Source organism: Danio rerio, chromosome 11 (genome assembly GCF_049306965.1).
Source record: "Danio rerio strain Tuebingen ecotype United States chromosome 11, GRCz12tu, whole genome shotgun sequence".
In the NCBI taxonomy this organism is placed as follows: Eukaryota; Metazoa; Chordata; class Actinopteri; order Cypriniformes; family Danionidae; genus Danio; species Danio rerio.
Window position 1 is genome coordinate 2,055,001 of NC_133186.1, and position 27,993 is coordinate 2,082,993.

The following is a 27,993-nucleotide window of genomic DNA, read 5'->3' on the forward strand; positions in this document are numbered from 1 at the left end:
TAAATCAAGAATATAAAAAACAACACACACACACACACACATACACACACATTTAGTTTTGTGAAAAGTGGGGACATTACATAGGTTTCTATTAATTTTATCCTATTCAAACCGTATATTGTATTGCCCTCACCCTACCCTACCCCTAAACCCAACCATCACAGGAGACTGTGTCCAGCTTTACTCTCTGATTAAACTCATCCTGTAGGATTTATAAGCATTTTGAGAAATAAGGACGTCACCAATGTCCTCATATTTCACCTCTTTTTTGTAAAACCTGTGTCATACCCATGTCATTATACAGATTTGTGTCCTGATATGTCACAAAAACACGTTGTAAGGGATTTTTTGAAACATTCAAGAGACGGAGTATTCCTGCAGTATATATTTATGGTTTTATTATACATTAATAGGATGAATGTAACATCTCTAATTTTTTTTATAGCTGAAGTCAGAATATTATAGCCCCTCTATGATTTTTACTTCTTTTTTAAATATTTCCCAAATTATGTTGAACAGTTTCAGGAATTTTTCACAGTATTTCCTATCATATTTTTTCTACTGGGGAAAGTCTTATTTGTTTTATTTCGGCTAGTTCTTAATTTTTTTAAGCATTTTAAGGTCAATATTATTAGCCCCCTTAAGCAATATTAGTGTTGGATTGTCTCCGGAACAAACCACTGTTATACAATTAAAAACAATAATTAAATATAATAAAATATTATAGTAATTGCTGATAAAAAATATTAAATATTGGAGAAATAATAAAATTATACACATTTATTATTTATTATTAAATAAGGGGAGTGATTTTGACTTAAACTGTATATAATAATAATAATATTAATAATAACAACAATAATAATAATAAATATAATATAATAATATTAATATTAATAATAAATTTTATTTATAATGGGCGTTTCTTTCATTTCTAAAATCATAATTTTCCTTTGGCTTAATCCCTTTTCTCATCAGGGGTCGCCACAGCGGAATGAACCGCCAACTATTACAACATAAGACTTGCCTAATTACCCTAACTTTACCCTAATTACCCTAGTGAAGCCTTTAAATGTCAATTTAAGCTGTTTATAAGTGTCTTGAACAGTATCTAGTCTACTATTATATGCTGTCATCATGACAAAGAGAAAGTAAATCAGTTATTAGAAATGAGTTATTAACTATTATGTTTATAAATGTGTTGAAGAAATCTGCTGTCTGTTAAACAGAAATTGGGAAAAAAATACAGGGGGGCTAATAATTCTGACTTTAACTATATATAAAGCACTTTTAAATATAATAGCAGGAGTTGCATGCATCTTAACTCAATCATAATCCTCGCCGTTGTAGACAAAGCTGTCATTTATCCCTGTGTGTGTGGAGTGTGTGTTGGTACCTGGCCGCAATCTCAATTAGCCGTGACCTTTGACCCACACCCGTCGCTTCAGGCACTAAAAGGTGACCACAGTCGCGATCTTTCACCTCCCGGGGTCGAGCGGCAGAGTCTGCTCAGTATAACGCCGCCATTGTGTGTTTCATATGCAGAGAGTTGTCTTCTGTGTCAGCACTTGTTATCAAACCTATTCTTTCAAGACCCGGGATTAAAATGTAAGCCTCTGGAGATTCGACAGCTTGAGTGTGTATTTGTGTGTGTGTGTGCGTGTGTGTGCGTGCGTGTGTGTGTGTGTGTGTGTGTTTTGTATCTAAACATTTGATCATCGGTATTGTTACACTAAAAAATGCGGGGTTGTTTAAAGTCTAATATGGACAAACCCGATGTTGGGTTAATTTGATTAATTCAATGTAAATCCCCAGTAAAATTAAAATAAGGTTTTTTAGATGTTAGTTTCGGTAATGTTAGTCAGTTATTTTGGATCTGTAAGCTAGTGTGCACAAAAACAGACAAAACGTACATTTATAAACATCTAAAGCGTGTAGTTTGTCACTTCAAACTATATGCATCAACCATTTATTTCATCGGTTTCTCATCAAAACTTCTGACCAATCAAATGCTCTTTAGTATCTGCCATGCCCCGCCCCCTTCTTCTCATTGGCTTTTCATTAGATGCACTTGAGCTGAACCACTCTCTCTGGCAGAGCCGTGATAAAACGAAACGCTATTGGCTGTTTTTCAAAAAGGGGAGGGGCTACTGTAGGTATTTCGAAAAATATCAAAACCTGTAACCATTGACTTTCATATTTGTTAATCCTACTATGGAAGTCAATGGTTACCAGTTTTCATCTTGAATTTGACAGAAGAAAGGTTTACAACTACTTGAGGGAGAGTAAACAGTGAGTAAATGTTCATTTTGGGGTGAACTGTGCCTTTAAATGACATGCTTTAACCCAATGGTTGAGTTTGTCTATATTTGACCCAAAGCATTAGTAACAAATTGTAGTGTAGTAACTTGCATGGTATTCTGGTGAGAATGTTCGTAAGACATGCTACTGTACAGATCTTCAAGTGCACATAAAAGGCAAAGAATACCACGGCTCAGTGGTTTCATTCTGACCTTAAAGGGCCAGTTCACCCAAAAATCCTCATTTACTCACCCTTTACTTGTTTCAGACCTTTATTAATTGATTTCATCTGTTAAACACAAAAAGAAGATATTTCGAAAAATTTTAAAAACCTGTAACCATTGACGTCCTCAGTATTTGTTTATCCAACTAAGTAAGTCAATTATTGCCAATTTTTAACTTTCTTCAAAACATCTTCCTTTATATTCAACAGAAGAAAGAAATTCATAAATATTTACAACCACTTGAGGGAGAATAAATAATGAATAAATGTTCATTTTTGGGTGAACTGTGCCTTTAAATGACATGCCTTAACCCAGTGGTTGTGTTTGTCTATGTTTGACCCAAAGCATTTTTTATGAGTGTAGTAACAAAATCAGACACACACCTACTGCACTTATATACTATTCTGGTGAGAACGTTTGTATGTACACAGACCTTCACATACACATAAAAGGCAAAGAAAACCTTGGCTTAGTGGTTTCATTCTGATCTTAAAGGGCCAGTTCACCCAAAAATCATCATTTCCTCACCCTTTACTTATTTCAGACCTATATTAATTTATTTCATCTGTTAAACACAAAAAGAAGATATTTCAAAAAATGTTAAAACCGGTAACCATTGACTTCCATAGTATTTGTTTATCCTACTTTGGAAGTCAATGATTTTCAGCTTTCTATAAAATATCTTTATTTCTGTTTGACAGAAGAAAGAAACCTATAAGGGTCTACAACCACTTGAGGGAGAGTAAATAATGAGAAAATTAAAATTTTTGGGTGAACTACCCCTTTAATATTACTATCGTGTAGTTCCAATCTTGTAGGACATGTGTGATCGTGACAAAAAGCAGTTTAAGGATTGTTTAATACCATTTTTGTGTGAATACAATGGCAGATAAGGGAGTTTAAAACATTGCCATTATTTCTGGACCCCATTGACTTTGATAGTAAATAATGTAAACTGTTGTTTGAGTGTGTATAAATGGTGACAGAGTGTGTGTGTGTGTGTGTGTGTGTGTGTGTGTGTGTGTGTGTGTGTGTGTGTGTGTGTGTGTGTGTGTGTGTGTGTGTGTGTGTGTGTGTGTGTGTGTGTGTGTGTGTGTGTGTGCAGAATTTGTGTTTGAATGATGTGCTCGGTGACCCTCTCCACTAGGACTCAGAGCTGGTGTCGACTAACTGTGACCACTGTATACAATACTGTGGCCATTAAGAATATTTACGCATATTCTGACCACTTTTTACAACGCAGCCAACGACATAATGACGCTCGTAAATTGAAGTTATTGTGCACCAACAGTGACCGCACTCATAAAAATATTTTTTGGACGGCAGAGACGGCTTGTGTTCCAATTTATTAGAGGATGGAAACTCAAGGCATTACCTGCATGCGTTTCTGCTTTTACATCATTGCGGCGCGTGTCAAACTTAAAGGGATAGTTCACTCAAAAATGAAAATGTGCTCACTCTTTGCTTTACTTGTTTCAATCCTTAATGAGTTTCCTCCTTCTGAAGCAGATATTTTGAAGAATGCTAAAGACCTGTTACCATTGGACCCACTTCGAATGTTATCCCTCGATTTGAATGTGCATTATCAGTGGTTGTCAGCTGATAGATATGTTCCAGTAGGGGCCTTTTGCACCTACTGGTAGGCTTAAAAGGCTGTTATCATCTATCCGCATGGGTAATCAGCTATACTAATAGAGAAGACTCCAGATCCAGATCTGTTTTTACGTTACCTTGACGGTTGGGTTTAGGGTTGGGATGGGAGTAGACATTAATAAAATATAACTGATTGGAAATTTAAGAAATAATACAAATAATTATCGTTCACTTCCGGCTAAAGCCGTATATGATCTATAGCTGATTAACCATGTGGATGGATGATAACAGCCTTCTGAGCATGCCAGTAGGCCTCTACTGGTCCATATCTATCAGTTGATAACCACTGATATCGCACCTTCAGTAGAGTGATAACATTTGATTCGGCTGACCATTGACTTCCATAGTAGGAAAAACAAACACTATGGAAGTCAATAAATACTAATTTTCAGCATTTTAAAAATATTTTCTTTTATGTTCAACGTTTGAAACAGACCTGCATGCATGGACCTTTAAACGACTTTAAGTAAGATACATTTATTTACAATCACTTTTAAATGAACATTTTAATCCATCGGTTGGGTTTGTCCATATATATTTCACCCATAGTTGGGTTGCTTTGTATACACATTTTCCACCCTGATCTCAAAACGTGTTGACATGTTGTCAGAAAAGTGGCTAATCCATATAAATTTGTGTGATTTTAAATTTTTGCATGGAAACTAGAAGATCGAAGCCATTGGCTGAGTGCATTTCTGCTTTAATTTCATAGCGGCGTGTGTCAAATTTAAAGGGATAGTTCACTCAAAATTGCAAATGTGCTCACTATTTGCTTTACTTGTTCCAATCCTTAATGAGTGCTTATTCTTATAACCTCTCAAACTCCGCGGACCCAAATGCAGGATTTATTATAAAGAGAATGGTCAGGCAGTCAATGATCGGATGTATACAGGGAATCCAGAGTCGTAGTCAAATAACAGGAAGAAGGTCAAAAGGCAGGCAGCATACAGGAATAAACAATAAAACAAGGCAAGGGTCTGACAGCCGGTGCACACCGAGACTTTTTTTTTGCTTGTGTTTTCCATCATTTAACGCATTGTGACTAAATAAAGGGCATTAATGTGATTGTGCACACCAACGCGCAAAACGGCAGGCGTAAAATCGTCATTTTTAAAGAAACGCCTCATGCTAGTTTTTTTTGTTTTGACACGCCGCGTCTAAACCATCTCCACCAATCTGATTGGCACTTTTGTTTACATGCACAGAGCTGCTGAAGTTACAGTAAACAGCTCTTGGAGAAGCTCAAGCCCAAAACTGTCAATGCGAGCTCAGATCTCAGAGGCGTTTATGAACATGGAGCTGCTTATTGCACTGGTGAACAATAATCATCTCTTCATCGCTAGAGCTGGAGCTGCTGCTTCAACCATCCATAACTTTCTGTCATCTTCTTCTGTGTTACAAGCGGGTGTCAGAAGCTTTAAGTTGTGTAGCGCCATCTAACATCACGGAGTGATTTTTGCATACTCTTCTGCTCGACACCAGTGACAATCGATTGGGTTTGAATCCGGAAAAACATCTTAAAAAACACTGACGATAAACGCAAACGAAAGGTGTTCCGGTGTGTTCAAGCCTTAACACGGCAAAACAAGGCAAAGGCGAGTCGTATTGTTCACTAACTGTATAACAATAGCCCCTTTCAAACACATACAGACCTTTCCGGAAAATTACCGGCAATTTGTATGTGTGAACAGGCCCTTTTTGAAAATATCGGTAAATTCATTCTGGCTATTTTCCGGAAAGAGAAGTTGTAACATTACCGGTAATTTGCCGGAATGCGTGTGTGAATGCAAAAGGAAGATTGCCGGAAAGAGCGCATGCACGTCTAGAACGTGCTGACGTGAGACGTCTGCTTTAGCCAATCAGAACAGTCAGACACATTCACGTCCGTGCGGTTTATGAGAATAAAAGCCTTTGAATATTTTCCCAGACGCATTTAGCTGCTAGATGTTAGTCAGATAACGCTTATATATTCTTCTTAATGCCAACCGTGTAAATAATCATCGATAAGATAATTATGATAAGCCGTTGTTTGTTTACCTTCAAGCTTTGTGTTTGCCCGTGTAACAGCCGTGAATGCCAGCACACATTATGAACATCTCGACATGCGAAATTGATCCTCCACATGTTTTCATCGAAGATGTTCACAATACTGATCATCCACAGAGTTTGTGATGTAGTCAAATGTTTACAAATACAAGCGCAGCCGTTTATAGCTCATTTGTGGTGAATGATGTCAGAATTGAGCTGTCTTTTCTGGAAAAATTCCGTAACGCCCTCGCCTGTGTGAACAGCGCTTTTTTGAATTTACCGGTAAAGTAGTTCCGGATATTTTCCAGATATTAAACGCTATCACTGTGTGAAAGGGGCTAATGACTCTGCAATAAAGTGTGCATGTGTGCTTTTTATTAAGTCCTTGTAATCAGTCCATGATGATCCTCTGGCTGTGAGTGAGGGCAATCAGCAGAATCTGGAACAGGTGCGTGTAAGCGGTGCATGACTGTTAGTTATAGTCCATATACCGGCGGATTTGTAGTTCTTTAGGGAACTGCGTGTTTACCAGCGATCTGTCAGGATTAGATCGCTGGTGATTGTGACAGCAACAACAATGCGCCTTAACACACCTCCTTTCAGACCAGCATGTGGTTTCTAAACAATGTGGTGCAAAACATGAAAATTACTGTCTGAAAATTGCAACAAATCACACCAAACACGTCTTGCACCTTTTTGCACCGGGTTTGTGTGCGCATTATGTTCAGCAGCTCAAAACTCTACTAACAGACTGCTGATTCTCACTCAGGGCTGATTATGCTAATTTAAGCAGTTTCCCCCTCTGAAAGGGAGGACGTCAATCAAAGTGTTTCTGCAGACTTATAATCAAGTCTGACTATAAACAATAGAATTAATTTATGTTTAACATTAGAAGCTGGTTATATTCACACATTGTTTCCACACAACTGTGTTTAAACCCCTTATAAAATTGATTTTTGCATTATAGTCTCATTTTAAATTAAAATCCACATTCAAAGTGACATAAAGGTCCTTGTCCAACATGAAGGAATCATCCAGGAGTGCAGAGCTCAAGCTAACCCAAAGAGAGCAGCTCATAAATGCAGCACTTTCTTTATGCGCTCCTTTTTGAAAGGTTGCTTTGATGAATTCATGCCCTTTCTGTGCCAGAGCATTACATATAGCATGATATAATGTCATAACTTTGAATATATTCCACAGAAGTTCAATTAACACATGCGGTTTATGTGTCTGTGGCAGGCTGCGTGTTTTGTTGGCCAGGAAAACTATTAAAACTGTTCTTCCCACTATTTTTATTATGCGCTAGACGCGTCTGACCGAGTCCAAAACATCTTTACGACTAATTGGATGTTCCTGCTCGCGGTCATAAATTAAGGTGACGCTAGGAGGACTTCAGAGCAATTAGCAGTCGGTAAACTGTGTTGTGTACGGAGAAGAAAACACTAGTGATTAAATGTAAATTACACGAAACTTGACAAGTTACCTATCCAGTCTCCTGGTAAAGTCTAGAGGAGATACATCTGCAGATACTCAAGTTACATATCTAATCTTCTGGTAGAGTCTAGAAGGGATACACCTGCAGTTTTGCAAGCTACCTATCTAGTTTTCCAGTAAAATCTAGAAGGGATACAGCCGCAGATAGTCAAGTTACGGATCTAGTCTCCTAGTAAAGTCTATAAGGGATACAGCTGCAGATACTCTAGTTACCTATCTAGTATTCTGGTAAAGTCTATAAGGGATACAGCTGCAGATACTCTAGTTACCTATCTAGTATTCTGGTAAAGGCTATAAGGGATAAAGCTGCAGATACTCAAGCTATCTATCTAGTCTCCTTGTTAAGTCTAGAAAGGATACAGCCACAGATAGTTAAGCTACCTATAGTCTTCTGGTAAAGTCTATAAGGGAAACAGCTGCAGATACTCAAGCTACCTATCTAGTTTTCCAGTAAAGTTTAGAAGGGATACAGCCGCAGATAGTCAAGTTACCTATCTAGTCTCCTAGTAAAGTCTATAAGGGATACAGCTGCAGATACTCAAGTTACCTATCTAGTATTCTGGTAAAGTCTATAAGGGATACAGCTGCAGATAGTCAATTTACCTATCTAGTCTCCTGGTAGTCTATAAGGGATACAGCTGCAGATATTCAAGCTACCTTTCTAGTTTTCCAGTAAAGTTTTGAAGGGATACAGCTGCAGATAGTCAAGTTACCTATCGAGACTCCTGCTAAAGTCTAGAAGGGATACAGCTGAAGATACTTAAGTTACCCATCTAATCTCCCAGTAAAGTCTAGAAGGGATAAAGCCACATGTACTCAAGTTACCTATCTACTCTCCCAGCAAAGTCTAAAAGGGATACAGCCACAGATACTCAAGTTATCTATCTAGTCTCCCAGTAAAGTCTAGAAGGGATACAGCTGCATATAGTCATAAAAGTTTAACATAATGTTTGTGACCCTGTACAACAAGAATTAATATTTTTACATCAATGTGATTTAATGTGTAATTTAATAAATAATATGAATAATTCTCTGTATAATAACTTTGTTACATAACTGTGAAGGTAGGGGTAGATGTGAATAAAATACAGTTAATAGGTTATATAATAAATAATATATTTAATTCTTGTTAACGTCCGGCCACAGCTGTATACCTTTTTAGCAACAACCTAGTCTCCCACTGTAACCGACTGTCCACAATCAAAAGGTCGCTAGTTTATTTGTTATCGATTTGGGTTTATTGATGGACTTTAATATCATGAAATAGCCAATTTAGCAAGCGAACATGCAGTGCAATCTATATTTTACGTTTTACCTGATAATATTAATACATCATCTGTTTATTACTACTTATTAATATAATCTTATTCTATATTACTACCTAAACTCAACTACTACCTCAATAGCTATTAATAAGCAGCAAATTAGTAGTTCATTTAAGCTCAATAAGCTCAAAAATATATGGTAATCTGTGTGCATATTCCATGTCGGACAAAATCAAGTCTTGCGCACAATTGTTCTTGCTCTGTTTACCATTTTACCCATTTATATATATATATATATATATATATATATATATATATATATATATATATATATATATATATATATATATATATATATATAAAAATAGTGTAAAAGTGAAGGTAACACAGTCTTAACTTTCATGCTGACTTAACGTACACAGGGTGAATTGATAGGAAAGGAAAGAGTGCTGTTGTTTATTTGGAAACACTCTTTCAGTTGTGTCCAGACTGTTGTCCACCTCCTGTCTCAGTGAGATAAATATTTCCCCATGTTGCATCAGGGAAAGTGTGCGGGCATCACCTCATTACCTGCACTCTCTGTAAATGAGAGCAGGTTCTGCCAGGCGACCCGTCCCATAAAGGCAGCATTGAAACAGGGGCACACTGGAGCTTTTGTTGACAGTGAAGTAACGGTGTGGACAAACCGTACAGCCAGAAACACACACACTAGACGCTATGTGTTCGCAATGGACCTTGATGTCTAATGCATAATAGGTGCCCTTAAAACTAATGTGTAAGTGTATTAATCAGTTCATTCTTTACTAGTTGCTGATGTGACAGTCACTAAGCAATGGTTGAGTTGTTCAAGTGTCATTTATTAACTCCAGATGATCTTTGTATGATTTAATGCACATGATTGTACGCCGTATTGTTTAACAGTAAACAGCTGCATCATTGTCAGGGACTCCAGAAAAAAAAACCTGATATGAAAACAAACTTGTTGCATGGTGGCTCAGTGGTTAGCACTGTCGCCTCACAGTAAGAAGCTCGCTGGTTCAAGTCCCGGCTGTGCCAGTTGGCATTTCTGTGCGGAGTTTGCATGTTCTCCCTGTGTTGGCGTGAGTTTCCTCTGGGTGCGCTGTAGGGGAATTAATTAACTAAATTGGCCTTAGTGTATGAGTGTGTGTGTGAATGAGTGTGTATGGATGTTTCCCAGTACTGGGTTGCAGCTGAAAAAGCATCCGTTGTGTAAAACATATGCTGGATGAGTTGGCGGTTCATTCCGCTGTGAGGAAAAAAAATGAATGAATGATTTTTATCATTGCCATGATGACAGGATAGAGTATTAGACTAGATATTCTTTAAGACACTGTTATTCAGCTTAAAGTGACATTTAAAGGCTTCACTAGGTTAATTAGGGTAAAGTTAAGGTAATTAGGCAAGTCATTGTATAACAGTGGTTTGTTCTGTAGACAATGCAAAACTATTATTAAGTGGGCTAATAATATTGACCTTAAAATGACTTTAAAACAGTTATAAACAGCTGTTATTCTAGCCAAAATAAAACAAATAAGAAAAAATATTACAGCAAATGCTGTGTGAAATTTTTGAATCTGTTAAACATTCATTCATTTTCTTTTCGTCTGAGTCCCTTTATTAATCTGTGTCACCACAGTGGAATAATAATATTAGTAATAATAATAATTCCTTACATTTATATTGCTCTTTTCTGGGCGCTCAAAGCGCTTTACACATAGGGCAGAATCTCCTCATCCACCAGTGTACAGCATCCACCTGGATGACGCGACGGCAGCTATTTCGGAATGAACCGCCAACTTATCCGACACATGTTTTACACAGCGGATGCCCTTCCAGCTGCAACCCATCTGTGGGAAACATCCATACACACTCATTCACACTCATTTAACCTTTTTTTTACGATTTTTTTTTTTTCACAGAGCAATTAATTACAGTTTATTACTTTAATTTTACGTAATTTCAAACATACTTTAAAAAACCAGGAAAAAACACTGTGTAAATAATACGGCAATTTTATTGTATAAAACAGAGAAATTGCTGTAATTTGTCATTAATTATAAAGTACATAAAATAACAGTCAAGCTGTTCATTTACAGATGTTGTTTGTCATTTTTACGGACTTTTGAATATAATTTAACACAAAAAACTGTATAAATTGTATAAATAATACTGTAATTTCCCCGTATAAAAACAAAAATGTCAGTAATTTGTCTTTAATGAAAAAGCACCTAAAATAAAAGTCAAACTGTTAATTTTGAGAGAGTGTTTGTCATTTTACTAAGTTTTAAATATAATTTGAAATGACAAAAAATTACTGTAAAAACTTACAGATAACATATTAAGATTTAAGATATTTTATGTAAAATATTTATATTTTTTTACAGTTTATGGACAGTTTAGCCTACCCAATTCTCCTGTACCATACCGCATGTGTTTGGACTGTGGGGGAAACTAAAGCACCCGGAGGAAACCCACACGAATGCATGGAGAACATGCAAACTCCACACAGAAACGCCACCTGAGCCGAGGTTCAAACCAGCGACCTTCTTACTGTGAGGCGACAGCACTACCTACTGCGCCACTGCGTTGCATATTTGGGAAATATTTGAAAAAGAAGAAGAAAATCACAGTAAGGTGAAGCATTGTGACTTCAGCTGTATACAGTACACTATATGGTGAACACTGGCACACTGTACTCACAGGCCATTACAGTCTATAGGCAGAACATGTGTAGAGCTGCTCGTTATTTCACCGCTTTACTGCTGGAAATAAAAACCTTTGCATTTTATATGGTGCGCGGCCTCATTCACCCCTCACACACACACACACACACACACACACACACACACACACACACACACTTCTCTCCTTATGCCCAATGTGTATCTAATTAATGAGCAACTACTGCACAAGAGAGGAATGTTTGAGTTCTGCCTTTGCTTTTTTCCACGTTTGTTTACTCTCTGCTCTCATTTCAGACGCTTCTGCTCTTACTGCAACCCTGCCGTCAGCATTTATTCTGTTCTGTGCATTTTATACAGCGCTCTTTCTTTCTTTCTTTCTTTCTTTCTTTCTTTCTTTCTTTCTTTCTTTCTTTCTTTCTTTCTTTCTTTCTTCATTTTTTCTCTTTACTTTTTTCTTCCTTCCTTCCTTCCTTCCTTCCTTTCTTCCTTCCTTCTTTCTTTCTTTCTTTCTTTCTTTTTTATTTTTTCTCTTTACTTTTTTCTTCCTTCCTTCCTTCCTTCCTTTTCTTCCTTCTTCATTCCTCCCTTCCTTCCTTCGTTCCTTCCTTCCTTATTCCTTCTTCCTTCTTTCTTTCTTTTCTTTTTTCTTTTTTCTCTTTACTTTTTTCTTCCTTCTTCCTTCCTTCCTTCCTTCCTTCCTTCTTCCTCCCTTGCTTCTTTCTTTCTTTCTTTATTTTTTATTTATTCTCTTTACTTTTTTCTTCCTTCCTTCCTTCCTTGCTTCTTTCTTGCTTTCTTTCTTTCTTTCTTTTTTATTTTTTCTCTTTACTTGTTTCCTTCCTTCCTTCCTTCTTCCTTCTTTCTTTTTTATTTTTTTCTTTACTTTTTTCTTTCTTTCTTTCTTTCTTTCTTTCTTTCTTTCTTTCTTTCTTCCTTCCTTCTTCCTTCTTTCCATCCATCTATCCTTCTTCCTTCCTTCTTCCTTCTCTCTTTCCTTCCTTCCATCCATCCATCCATCCATCCATCCATCCATCTTCCTTCTTTTCTTCCTTCCTTTCTTCCTTCCTTCCTTACATCCTTCTTCCTTCCTTCTTCCTTTTTCTTCCCCTTTCCTTTCTTCCATCCTTCCTCCTTCCTTCCTTCCTTCCTTCCTTCCTTCTGTCCTTCTGTCTTTCTTTCTTTCTTTCTTTCTTTCTTTCCTTTCTCTTTCCATTTTTTTCTAGCATTTTTCCTTTTTTACTATTACCCATCCATCCATCCATCCATCCATCCATCCATCCTTCTTTAAGCATGTTATTTTATAGTAGGTGTTCTTTCTTTTCTTTCTTTCTTTCTTTCTTTCTTTTTTTTCTTTCTTTCTTTCTTTCTTTCTCTCTTCCTTCCTTCTTTCCTTTTTTCTGTTATGCCCTTGCATTTCCCCTCAGTCTTTCAGAAAACACATCCTCATTGTTTTCTTTCATCCCTCTCTGGTGTTTTTTTTATGATTGTTCTTCTCATCGCCTTGTTGAAAACATCTTGAAAACTGTCATCTTGAATGAGATGAAGAAACCGCTGAAGACGAAAACATGTCAAGCAGGGGGATTTTCAGAGGACAGCGAGTCAGAGAGGAAGGGATGAGGACGATCCGAGGAATTCACTTTTCTCTCGGCACCTTTAATAGATAGAAAACAGGGTCGTGTGTGTGTCAGTGCATGCAGTAGGTGTGTTTGCATGTGCTGGGTGTGTGTTTGCATGTGCTGTGTGTGTATGTGTGTGTGTGATCAGAGTGTTGATGCTTGTGAAACATGGTCACTGAGCACCAGGCCTCACATGTGGAACAGTTTACTGCAGTCCTGCTCCAAACGCACACAGACAGCAATTAAAGAGAGACACAAAGACACACAGAGAACAGTCTGCTCTGGAGGAGAGACTCAACATTAGAGCAAACTCATTTAAAGTACACATGAAATCAAATCTAACCGTAGTCATTTTCCTAGCTCGCATTTTTAGTTTTGTGGTGAAATTCTTCTGTGCATATCATTAAGAAAAATTAAAGGGTTTGCCCTTGTAATCTTTAATTAATTCTGAAGGTGCACTTCCAGTTTGTGTTCAGTTAAATTCTCAGATTAGGTCAGTCTGAGGGAGTGGGTGTGGCTAACATACTTAACCCCGCCCCTCCAGCTGTCAATCAATAAACAGAAATGATGAGCAGGAGGAGTCTGTTAGGCTTTAATAACTCTCCCCAAACCATTTTCCCCATCTTTCTGAACGAAACGCCTACTTTACTGCATCCAATCAGCTCGCAGTAGAGAAAAACAAGCCACGCCCACTGCTTTCTCAATTAATATTTTGTTTTTCTTGGAACTGCGTCACAATATGGGGAAAAAAATACAGTAGTAGTTTCCGGTTCATACAGACTTTAAACATAACAAGGCAAAACTGTTCATTTACAGATCTTTTTTTTTTTTTTTTTGTCTCATATATTTTAGATTTTTTTCATGTATTATGGTATTAGTAAGTAGTAAGTATCGTAGTAAGTTTTGGTATGGGTAAATACTCAAAACGAGTCTCAGACTCAGTGGCAAGAAAACCACAACAAAAAAATATGGATTCAATTTACAAAATGTTTTTAAGGTAGCTGCTTGCAGACTTTAAATGTGCTAAATTTAAACAAACACATTATGTTTAGTAGTGTTACACTTTAAATTCAGCCCATATCAATTGTTTGCAACCAATTACCTTAAAAAAAAAAAAAGTAAATCCAGTAAACCCTCTTTTTTTCAGTGCAGGGTACCACCCCAGAGACAGATCTAGTACCTTTATTTCTGAGAGTGCATGGATTAACACTCTTCATGATAATAAACTTCAAAGCAGCATGTAAAACATATTTTGAATTAAAATCTATAAATAAATAAAAAATACAAATAAACCTACATGGTACCCGTAAAATAAAACCACATATAAAATAAATCCAATCTAATAAATAAAATAATAAATAAATATAAAATAATACATTTCTGTGAAATAAAAAAACAATTAGGGCGACACAGTGGCTCAGTGGTTAGCACTGTCGCCTCACAGCAAGAAGGTTGCTGGTTCGAGTCTCGGCTGGGTCAGTTGGTGTGTCTGTGTGGAGTTAGCATGTTCTCCCAGAGTTGCTGTGGGTTTTCTCAGACCAAACACATGCGCTATAGGGGAACTGATTAACTAAATTGGCTGCAGTGTATTTTTGTGTGTGTAAATGAGAGAGTGTGTGGGTGTTTCCCAGTACTGGTTTGCACCTGGAAGAGCATCCGCTGTGTAAAACATATGCTGGATAAGTTGGCGTTGTGGCGACCTCTGATAAATAAGGGACTAAGACAAAGGAAAATGAATGAATGATATATCCTCTGTTTCTGTTTCTGGATTTTTTTATACTCAAAACTCAGAGTTTTATTAGTTTAATTTCAGATTCTTGTAAATCTGAACGGACATTTTTCTTTCCATTCTGGCCTTCAGTTTACAACATCAAGCAACTTGTTTTTATATACTCAGCCAGTGAGTCAAACAGTTGCAGATGCCATATTTTATAGACACATATTTCCAATGATTGTGTTCACCTGTGCCTCATTTAGTTACTCATTATCCCTTTACTCAATCCTCGTTTATTGCCTCGTGCTGTAATTCCGTTTGTTGTTTCTTGTTGTTGTTATGTTTGGCTGTGTTGAATCTGCTGTTTCTCCTTCGTTTTCCTTGTACCTTAGTGTTTGTTTGGTTTGAGGGCACAATTACATGACAGCGATGTGCTAAAAATTAAAAAGTTCACACTGTTCAGTCCTGTTCGCACACAGTGCTCAGCAATAATGAGTACACCTCTTTTTGAAAATGAGTATTTTTATTAATTTCTCAGTGAATATAGATAATAAATGTTATATGTTTAAACAGTTATTTGTTGTTGGGGATGCTTTCATCCACTCTGGGGTGATTATGAGTCTTAATTTGGCCATCACATTTTCGGTTTTAACTAGAGGGATTTTTGGTGACAGCTTATTTTGACACATATTTTGGGAAAGTGCTTTGATTTAAACCTCAACAATACACTCTGTTTGGTGGGCGGGGCGACCGCACTCCTACGTCAAGTTGCGGTCAGTCTGAAAACCGCTCCAATTGGTCCACAGTTTTTATGTTGTTAAATTGAAAAAAAAAGGACTGTGTGTGTTTATATCACCCGAATATGACGGTCTATACACTATACCTACACACATGTCTGTCCAAACAGCTTGAAAAGTAGATTTTTCACCATAGGTGCCCTTTAAATCAAATGAATCATGTTTTGAGTGCATGTATGGTTTGTGCTGTGGAAGTTTCCATCAGGGCGGCCGAAGGGGGAGTTTCTGAGCGGTGCCCTACGCCCTGGGTATGTGGCAGGAGAACAGAGGCAGCTTTATTGAGCTGTGTCTCTGATTTAAATCATATGGCATCGCCTGGAATCACTTCATGGCTTGGAGGCCGTTCAAATGAATGCCCTAACAAGAGACTCGCTCTGTTTCTCCCCTTCAGTTCCAACTGTTTGTTGGCTCCCGCTTTATTCACAGCGTTTCTCACTCCAGCCAGATGTCGGTTCGATTAACACATTTTCTCTTCATTATCTCAGGTGATTTTTATTAAATCATTTATTTAGTGGCTTATAAAAAGGAGGATATGGATAATTTTGGTAACAGTTTAGTTTAAGTAATAATTCACACACTACACTGTAAAATATATGAAGAGTTCAGATGGAAAACTCTCTAAACCCATCAGACCTCTTCTTTCATGAATAAGCATTTTCTGTCAGGCTCCTACAGGCTCAGAAGTTTCATTTTATAGGTAATGTTTCATGTCAAAACAGTATTTGTTAATAAGTCTTTTCTCAAACAGCAAGGAATAATCTTTTTTTTTCCCTTTTTCCTGAGGTTATCCTGCTCAAATCCATTTAGTTGTTTACAGTCCAAACATCAGAAAACCTCATGAAATCAGACTTTTTCAAACCGCATTCATATGTGGTCTGAAATCAGATCGCAGTTTCAGATTCTGTGAAATCTAAATGCACAGATAGGATTTAATCTTTCTGGCTTTCAGATTACTACATCAAGTCTCTTTACTGCTTCATACAATACAAAGTATAAGTGAGAGGAGGGGGTATAGATGATTTATGTTATAGACAGATGTATATATGTGCATTTATTTGCCCACCATAAAATTTGTATTATATAGTAATGAATGGTTAGTTTGTTTGTTAATTTAATTGATTGAGACATTCATTCATTCATTCATTCATTCATTCGTTACTTCAATCTTTTGTTGATTGATTTAATTATAGATAGATAGATAGATAGATAGATAGATAGATAGATAGATAGATAGATAGATAGATAGATAGATAGATAGATAGATAGATAGATAGATAGATAGATAGATAGATAGATAGATAGATAGATTGATTGATTGATAGTTTGATTGTTTGATTGATTGATTGATTGATTGATTGATTGATTGATTGATTGATTGATTCATTCATTCATTCATGCATGCATGCATTCATTCATTATTTTAATCATTTGTTGATTGATTGATTGATTGATTGATTGATTGATTCAATGACTCATTGATTCATTTATTCATTCATCCATTTATTGCTTGATTCTTTCATTGCTTGATTTATTGATTGATTCATTTATTGATTAATTTGTTGATTGATTAATTAATTCATTGATTCATTCAATTATTAATTCATTCATTCATTCATTGATTTGTTGATTGATTGATTGATTTGATGGTTGAATCATCAAGTGGTTCATTCATTGACTAATTCATTAACTGATTGATTTGTTCATTGATAATTTTTTTCATTAATTTAATCAGTGATTCATTGATTCATTGATATTGACTTGTTAATTGATTGATTGATTCATTGCTTGAATAATTGATTCATTGATTTATTAAATAATTTATTGATGATTTATTCATTGATTCACTGATTGATTAATTTGTTGATTGGTTTATTGATTAATTCATTTATTATTTTATTGAATTTTTATTGATTTATTTATTAATTAATTTAATCATTAATTAATTGATTGATTGATTTGTTTATTGGTTCATTAATTGATTCGAACATTCGTTTGTTCATTGATTAATTCATGTATTAATTTGTTGATTGATTCATTCATTCATTCATTGCTTGGTTGATTCATTGATTGATTAATTAGTTACTTCATTCATTCATTCAATTATTCATTCATTCATTCATTCATTCATTCATTGACTAATTCAGTAATTGATTAATTGATTTGTGAATTGATTAATTTTTGTATTATTTTATTTATTGGGTGATTTATTCATTTATTGATTAATTGATATTGATTTTTTAATGGATTGATTAATTAATCGATTGATTCTTTAAATAATTTATTGATGATTTACTGATTTACTGATTGATTAACTTGTTGATTGGTTCATTGATTGATTGATTAATTCATTCTTTTATTGATTTGCTCATTGATTCATTTATTGTTTCATTGATGTTGATTTGTTAATTGATTGATTGATTGATTCATTTTTTGTCTGATTTATTGACTAATTGATTAATTCATTGATACAATTATTGATGGTTTATTCATTGATTTACTGATTTGGCTAATTCGATTGATTGATTCATTTGTTTATTGATTCATTGATTAATTCGTTAAATCATTGATTGATTGATTGATTGATTGATTCATTCATTGATTCATTGATTCATTGATTCATTCATTGATTCATTCATTCATTCGATGTAGATGTCATGTTAATAGTGCCATTCTAAATACAGTGATAAATTGAATGAACAGAGTAAATTAAGTTTAGCTTTCTTGAATCAGAAATGTTTTTCGTAACATGTGTTGCAAATATAATATGTTTTAAGTATAAAATAAAACACTTAACGTTTCCCCGTCTCTTGTGTTTCTCTGCAGGGGCCTGTTGGATTTTACCATTGCACATCCACGCAGGATCTGGATCTGATATTATCTTCTCTTCAAATGAGCACCACACAAACCAACACATGTTTATAATGGAATAACGATGCGCTGTGCTTAATGCGAGAATTCCTTATAAGAAGCGCCCGAAAGAAAGTAGGAGACCCAAACAATTCACAACGACAGCACCAATCTCAACGACAGCACCATATTTGGACGCTGGGGAAGGGCCATCATCATCATGGCAACCAATAGGGAAAGACCTGTGAGTCACATGACAGGGTTCTACCCTTTTGCTTTCAGCTCAATGCGAAACCACTCGCCCTTTGATCTTTTGGCCAATGGCAGCCTGTTTGGACGATTCGGGGCGGATCTTCCCAAAGAGATGGCAGCTCTGTGTAAGTAGCAGCATGTCCTCCACTTATTACATGGCTTGTGTTGTCTGGTGTGTTTCGGGGTTTGTTTTTGATTTCGGCTGTGTTCAGACTTGCAGATCCTTGCAGATTTGTAATCCTGCTCACACACTAATACACACATATAATACACACACATATATGCATGCGCACACAAACACACACACACATGAACAAATGTTCTCACTCCTTTTTCCCTCACACACACACACACACACACACACACACACACACACGCTCACACACACACACACACACACACACACACACACATGAACAAATGTTCTCTCTCCTTTTTTCCCTCACACACACACACACACACACACACGCTCACACACACACACAGGCAAACGCAAATCCTCTGCTCTCTGAAGAATGCGTGTAAACACAATGTCCATTTATAGCCAGAAACAAGAGAAAGAGGAGGAAAAACTCCATCAAACTGAACAAACACTACATTGAACTGAAGAGAACACAACACAAACACACACCGCAGACACATGCAATGCTGCTTCACATGCTGGGAGAGAGCCTATATGAAAAAATACAAGAATAATTAATATAAATGCTGTAGTGTTTTTAAACCATGCTACACTCGCTGGCCACTTTATTAGGTACACCTGTCCAATTGCTCGTTAACGCAAATTTCCAATCAGCCAATCACATGGCAGCAGCTCAATGCATTTATGCATGTAGACATGGTCAAGACGATCTGCTGCAGTTCAAAGCGAGCATCAGAATGGGGGGATTTAAGTGACTTTGAACATGTCATGGTTGTTGGTGTCAGACGGGCTGTTCCGAGTATTTCAGAAACTGCTGATTTACTGGGATTTTCATGCACAACCATCTCTAGGGTTTACAGAGAATGGTATGACAGAGAGAAAGTATCCAGTGAGCGGCAGTTCTGTGGGTGCAAATGCCTTGCTGATGCCAGAGGTCAGAGGAGAATGGCCAGACTGGTTCCAGCAGACTGTCTCCATTTCTGCTGACACATTCAGATGGTCGGGTCAGAATTTGGCATTAACAACATGAAAGCATGGATCCATCCTGCCTTGTATCAGCAGTTCAGGCTGGTGGTGGTGGTGTAATGGTGTGCGGGAGATTTTCTTGGCACACTTTGGGTTCATTAGTACCAATTGAGCATCAACGCCACAGCCTACCTGAGTACTGTTGCTGACCCTGTCCATCCCATCATGACCACAGTGTCTCCATCTTCTGATGGCTACTTCCAGCAGGATAACACACGTCATAAACACAAATCATCTCAGACTGGTTTCTTGAACATGACGATGAGTTCACTGCACTCAAATGGCCTCCACATCACCAGATCTCAATCCAATAGAGCAGCTTTGGGATGTGGTGGAACGGGAGATTCACATCACGAATGTGCAGCCAACAAATCTGATGTCAATGTGGAGCAAAATCACTAATGAATGTTTCCAGCACCTTGTAAAATCTATGCCACAACGGATTAAGGCAGGTACAAGGCAAAAGGGGGTCCAACACGGCACAAGTAAGTTGTACCTAATAAAGTGGCCAGTGAGTGTGTGTATAGTAAAGTGCTTAAATGAATCTGTTTAGTTAGTTCTATGGTCACTATGGTAACACAACAACAATAGTAACATAAACAAATGACCCAATATGGTAGTTTTCCATTAAGGTATATTACACTACAATACACCACAGCTTACTGTAGTAAAAATGTAAGTATACTACAGTATTTAGTAGTTTATTAACGACTGCAGTATGCTGGAACATTCATTAACAGTGTTGTCAATACTGTAATTTAAATACTGTAATATTTACTAAAGTATATAATACACTTCACTATAGTATGGATCACAACACACTTCACTATCGACTGTAAATGACTGTAGTATTTGTTCCTGTGAGAGAAGTAAATGCGTTATGTCCTCAGCTTTGTTAGCAGTGTGTCACACACGCAGACGCTCCATTAGCTGTGTTTAATCAGAGATAAGATCCAGCAGATCTCTCAGTCTGAGCTTTTCTTCTTCACAGTGGACACATTCAGACTGAGAGACAGACGGCCAGACCAGCCAGACTGTTTCATTAAACTGATGACACTGATGTCATCTGGAACAATACGCATTTTTGGCAGGGAAAATAGTCTAATTTTCAGTGCAGGATGTTCATTCTACAGTTCAGGAGTGCTCAACCCTGTTCCTGGAGATCCTGCAAAGTTCAGCTCCAGCCCTGATCAAACACACCTGAACCAATTAATTAGGACCTGAACAGCGCTTGATAATTACAGGCAGGTGAGTTTGATATTGGTTGCAACTGAAATCTACACGAAGGTTGATCTCTAGGAACAGGGTTGAGCATGCCTGCTATAGTTGAACAGTTGGCGGTTCATTCCACCGTGTTGACCCCTGATGAATAAATGGACTAAGTTGAATGAAAATGAATGAATGAATAAAAATTGCAATGCTTACTTCTAGAATTAAAATCATTTCATAAAGTGTTAGTGTGTTAAAGTGCAATTATCAATGTTAAAACAGCTTTTAGTTGCACAATATTTCTGTGGAAACTTTTATTTTTCAAGGTTCTTCAATGAATGGAAGGTAAACAGGATTCATTTGAAGTATAACTCCACTAGAAATGTCCTTGCTGTCACTTTTGATCAATGCTGTGTACCCTTGCTGGATAAAAGACTTTAATGGAAGCTTTTCAATGTTTGAATGGTAATCGTTTCCACTAAAACATGTTTTCAACAGTAGGATGCAGTGTTTTGGTGGTGTCAACGCTATTTTATTTTCATAAATAGTTTTCATAATTACAAAGCACTTATTATATCACTTGTGGTTCAATCGTGACATTGGCAGCTGAGTGTATTGTGGGAAAAAATGTACTTATTAGTGTGCTTATGTCATGTGATACACATATTAGTGTGCACAAGAAAATTCATAGTGTTACAGTATAACTATTAAGAGTAATGTGATAAAATAAGCATTCATTTAAAGGGATAGTTCACCAAAAATTTAACATTTCCTCAGCGATTACAACTTGTATGAATTAATTTTCTTATTTAAACACAAAACAAAATATTCTGAAGCAGCCGTTGACATCCATGGTAGGAATAAAAATACTATGAAAGTCAATTCCAAAAGGATTTCTTCAGTATTCTTTAATATATTCCTGGGTTTTGTTAGAAGAAGTTAACAAGAATTTATTATATTATTTATGAAATGACCCATTAAATTGTGTTTTATTAACATCTACCCCTATCCCAACCCTCACAGTCATGTTAAAACAGTAATTATACAGAGTATTATTCATATTATTTATTAAATAACCCATTAAAATGTATTTTATTAACTTCTACCCCATGCAAACCTTTACAGTAATGTTAAAACAGTAATTATACTGAGTATTATTCATATTATTTATTAAATAACTTATTAAAATGTATTTTATTAACTTCTACCCCCTCCAAACCTTTACAGTAATGTTAAAACAGTAATTATGCTGAGTATTATTCATATTATTTATTAAATAACTCATTAAAATGTATTTTATTAACATCTACCCCATCCAAAAATTTACAGTAATGTAAAAACAGTAATTACACAGAGAAATAGTCATAGTATTTATTAAATGACCCACTAAATTGTATGTTGTTCACGTCTACCCCTAAACCCAAACCTCACCGTAATGTAAAAACAGCAATTATACTGAGTATTATTCATATTATTTATTAAATGACCCATTAAATTGTATTTTATTTACATCTACCCCTATCAAACCATCACAGTAATGTAAAAACAGTAATAATACTAAGTATTATTCATTTTATTTATTAAATTATATGTTATTAAGGTCTATCCATATAGGGTCTTGTATAGGGTCACAAAAAAGTATGCTTTCATCAATGAGAGCATCTGCAGCTGTATCCCTTCTAAGACCTTCAGAAGTGGAGAATGAGAAAACGATGAAGAATTAGACATTTGTAGGGCTGAACTCTGTCCCTTTAAGTAAAGAGCATTGTAAATGTGTTTGGAGATCATACATGTTGGTTGTTCATTCTTCGGTTTTGGCACAGGAGCTGTAGAAATGCGCTGTTCTTTCCTTTAAGGACACCTGGAGGACTCTAATGTCCGTCTGCCAACATCATTCAGCCTCAGTTCTGACAGCAGCTCTATTAGCTCTACATAAAAGACCACTTTACTTTTTACTAGCTTCACATTTAATGCCCTGAAAGTAGAAGTCTAATCTAATACACTTTTAAAGGTGTTATACTATAGAGAAAGAGATAAGATGAGAGAAGCTCAGTGGTTGGCACTGCGGCCTCACAGCAAGAAGGTCGCCGGTTCGAGTCCCAGCTGGGTCAGTTTCTGTGTGGAGTTTGCATGTTCTCCCCAAGTTTGCATGGGTTTCCTCTGGGTGCTTTGGTTTCCCCTACAGTGCAAACACGTGCGCTATAGGGGAATTAAGTAAGCTAAATTAGCCGTAGTGTATGTGTGTGAATAAGTGTGTATGGATGTTTCCCAGTAGTGGGTTGCAGCTGCAAGGGCATTTGCTGTGTAAAACATATGCTGGATAAGTTGGCGGTTCATTCCGCTGTGGTGACCCCAGATTAATAAAGGGATTAAGCCGAAAAGAAAATGAATGAATGAGTTGGAGGTTCATTCCGCTGTGGCGACCCCTGATAAATAGGAGACATAGCTGAAAGAAAATGTGAGTGGCAATGGGAATAGATTAAGCTACGAAAGAATGAACCACACCAGAAAAGTTTTCCATATGGAACTAGATAGGTGACGCAAATATACTCAATTACAATTAAAGACAACGTTAATTTGTTTATTTATTTGGTGCTGAACTGCACAAGAATACTCCTTAAATCGTCAGTTTCGTCTGGTATTCTTGTATATATTATTAGTGTGAAAAGAAACCAAAGTTGTTGTCTTCATACTGCCCCCTAGTGTTCATTTCACCCCAAAACTGCAGCCAAACGTGTGTTTAAATATGTTTTTGCAGCTTCACAAACACCTAGGATGAAGTATATTTTTCCCTTGAACCCCTGTTGATTTCATTCGATTAGAGTGAATGGGAAAAGATGAATAGAGTTGAATAGAGTGGCAAATATGCAACACTCCCCAATGACACTGAAGAATGTAGTCTCGGATTCTCAATTAAACAGCAGTGTGTGTGCACAAACTCAATTGCATCTGCCATGCAAAATAAGCTATACCATGAACACACACACACGCACACTCACACACACACACACACACACATAGTGAAGGCTGGTAATGGTGGAGGTTCTGCTTTCTGAAATGCAGAAAGTGTGCTGGGAAAAGAGGTAGCTCTTGAAAGAAATGGCACATTTTTCTTGTTGTGCGAGCGAGGCAGAGGATGGCCAAACGCTGAGGTTACTGCAGGACTGAGGCTGTGAAAGCACAAACTCCACATTGTGCCTCTTTATTTATTTATATAGAATTGGAGTGGAATTTCTGGGGTTTGGCCCAATTCTTTAAACCACCAGTGGTGTGTGTGTGCGTGTGTGTGTGTGTGTGTGTGTGTGTGTGTGTGTGTGTGTGTGTGTGTGTGTGTGTGTGTGTGTGTGTGTGTGTGTGTGTGTGTGTGTGTGTGTGTGTGTGTGTGTGTGTTTGCGAGAGAGAGAAAGTGTACACCATATACACAAAAAAATAGTCATTCATTCATTCATTTTTTTTTGGCTTAGTCACTTTACTAATCAGGGGTCGCCACAGCGGAATGAACCTTCAATTGATTCATTCATTCATTTTCTTTTTGGCTAATCAGGGGTCGCCACAGCGGAATGAACCCCCACCTCATTCATTCATTCATTCATTTTCTTTTTGGCTTAGTCATTTTATGAATCAGGGGTCGCCACAGCGGAATGAACCTCCAACTCATTCATTCATTCATTCATTTTCTTTTTGGCTTAGTCACTTTATTAATCAGGGGTCGCCACAGCGGAATGAACCACCAACTCATTTATTCATTCATTCATTTTCTTTTTGGCTTAGTCACTTTATTAATCAGGGGTCGCCACAGCGGAATGAACCACCAACTCATTTATTCATTCATTCATTTTCTTTTTGGCTTAGTCACTTTATTAATCAGGGGTCGCCACAGCGGAATGAACCACCAACTCATTCATTCATTCATTCATTCATTCATTTTCTTTTTGGCTTAGTCACTTTATTATTCAGGGGTCGCCACAGCGGAATGAACCTCCAACTCATTCATTCATTCATTTTGGTTTAGTCACTTTATTAATCAGGGGTCGCCACAGCGGAATGAACCGCCAACTCATTCATTCATTCATTCATTCATTCATTTTCTTTTTGCCTTAGTCACTTTATTATTCAGGGGTCGCCACAGCGGAATGAACCTTCAATTGATTGATTGATTCATTTTCTTTTTGGCTAATCAGGGGTAGCCACAGCGGAATGAACCGCCAACTCATTCATTCATTCATTCATTCATTTTCTTTTTGGCTTAGTCACTTTATTTCTCAGGGGTCACCACAGCGGAATGAACCTCCAACTCATTCATTCATTCATTTTCTTTTTGACTTAGTCACCTTATTATTCAGGGGTCGTCACAGCGGAATGAACCTCCAACTCATTTATTTATTCATTCATTTTCTTTTTGGCTTATTCACTTTATTAATCAGGGGTCACCACTGTGAAATGACCATCAATTTATCCAGCAAATGTTTTACGCAGCGGATCCAGCTGCAACCTATGACTGGGAAGCACCTATACACTCTCACATTTACACTCATACACTATGAACAAGTTAGCTTAACCAGTTCCCCAATAACACATGTGTTTGCACTGTGGGAGAATTCGGCGCACCCAGAGGAAACCCATGCCAACACGGGGAGAACATGCAAACTCCACACAGAAACGTTTCTCTTTGACCACAAAAAAATACAGCTGTCTTTAACTTGCAGATTTAAAATGGAAATAAAAGAAAGAGAGAGAAGCAAATTGTAAATAGTGACTGTGCGTTAGCATGATAACAGAATACAGCAAAGTGATTTGAATACAGTGAAGATGCAATGACTGTGATTAGTATTTATTTTTTAAAGGAATAAAGACGGACAGAAAGTGTGTGGGGATGGAGATCAGCTGGCTTTCACACATGCTGCAGGGAAACTGTCCCATCACAAGTTAGCGGGCATGACTTTCTGACATTAAAACAGCAGAGAGTCAAGCGCTTCTGTGCCACTAGCATTTGTCAAGCTGTGCATGAATCTCTCTGTTTGTTCAGCTACAGGAGACGTTCGTGCAAATATCAATATCCTGACATTATGAAAAAATTCCCAACATCCTTCGACTTTCTTTTACATTCTGTGGGGGAAAAAAAGATGTTTTGTAGAATGTTCACAATGCTCTTTTTCATATTTGGAAGAATAAAAGCAGGTCTTGTGTGCTAGATTGCAAAACAAAGTGTACAAATATTTTCAACTATTAATACATTTAATCAAAAGACAACCTTTAGTACATTTATTCGCTTAACGTGTGTTAATGCATCAACTTATATTATTAGTTCATTCATTCTTTTTCTTGTCGGCTTAGTCCCTTTATTAATCTGGGGTCGCCACAGCGGAATGAATCGCCAACTTATCCAGTACATTTTTATGCAGCGGATGCACTTCCAGCCGGAACCCATCTCTGGGAAACATCCACACACACACTCATACACTACGGACAATTTAGCCTACCCAATTCACCTGTACCGCATGTCTTTGGACTGTGAGGGAAACCGAAGCACCTGGAGGAAACCCACACGAACGAAATCATTAGCCTAAAAAGCATAACAGTTAATGCTAACACTGCCTCAAAAATCACAGATTTTATAAAGGTCATGCCACGCCAACTACAGAATGAATATGTCAAAGTCGAGTTTTTTCTTGGTCTGATTTTGTCCGAGTCAGTTGGCGTTTCTGTGTGGAGTTTGCATGTTCTCTCTGCGTTCGCGTGGGTTTCCTCCAGGTGCTCCGGTTTTCCCCGCAGTCCAAAGACATGCAGTACAGGTGAATTGGGTAGGCTAAATTGTCCGTAGTGTATGAGTGTGAATGAGTATGTTTGCATGGGTGTTTCCCAGAGATGGGTTGCAGCTGGAAGGGCATAATCTAATGAATAATCACATTTTTTATGATGAGTGTTTGCTTTAAAGTCTGCATGAACTGGAACCTGCCACCATTTTTTTCCGTATTGTAATACAGTTTCTATAGAGACACGAATTGTAAATAAGAAAGCAGTGGGCGTGGCTTGTTTTTCTCTACTGTAAGCTGATTGGATGTAGTAAAGTAGGCGTTTCATTCAGAAAGATGGGGAAAAGGGTTTAGGGAGAGTTATTACAACCTAACAGACTCCTCCTGCTCACCGTGTCGGTTTGTTGACTGACAACTGGAGGGGGCGTGGTTAACATAATAGCCACGCCCAATAAGGGCATAACCTAATGAATAGTCTAATTTTTTATGATGAGTGTTTGCTTGAAAGTCTGCATGAACTGGAACCTGCTAGCATTTCTTCCGTATTGTAATACAGTTTCTATAGAGACATGAATTGTAAATAAGAAAGCAGTGGGCGTGGCTTGTTTTTCTCTACTGTGAGCTGATTGGATGTAGTAAAGTAGGCGTTTCGTTCAGAAAGATGGGGAAAAGGGTTTAGGGAGAGTTATTACAACCTAACAGACTCCTCCTGCTCACCGTGTCGGTTTGTTGACTGACAGCTGGAGGGGGCGTGGTTAAAATGTTAGCCACGCCCAAGACCTCAGACAGACATAATCTGAGAATTGAACTGAAAACAAACAGGAAGTGCATCTTCAGATTTCAATTAAAGACATCAATAGCAAACTATTATTTTGTTCTAAACGACATGCACAGATGAATTATTCGCCATGAAGCTAGCAATGTGAGCTAACGAAATCACTATGGCTAGTTTGGTTTTCACTTTTAG

At 37.0% G+C, this 27,993-nt stretch overlaps 1 protein-coding gene across 3 annotated transcripts in view; it reads left to right on the forward strand.

The window, feature by feature from the left end:
- rargb (retinoic acid receptor, gamma b) overlaps window positions 1-27,993 on the forward strand; it is a 142,467-nt gene that overhangs the window by 69,246 nt on the left and 45,228 nt on the right. For all 3 annotated transcript variants that reach the window (XM_073915377.1, XM_073915375.1, NM_001083310.2), the window contains 1 exon segment: window positions 18,621-19,021. In XM_073915377.1, coding sequence (XP_073771478.1) covers window positions 18,865-19,021 — 157 coding nt within the window. In that variant the 5' untranslated portion in view covers window positions 18,621-18,864.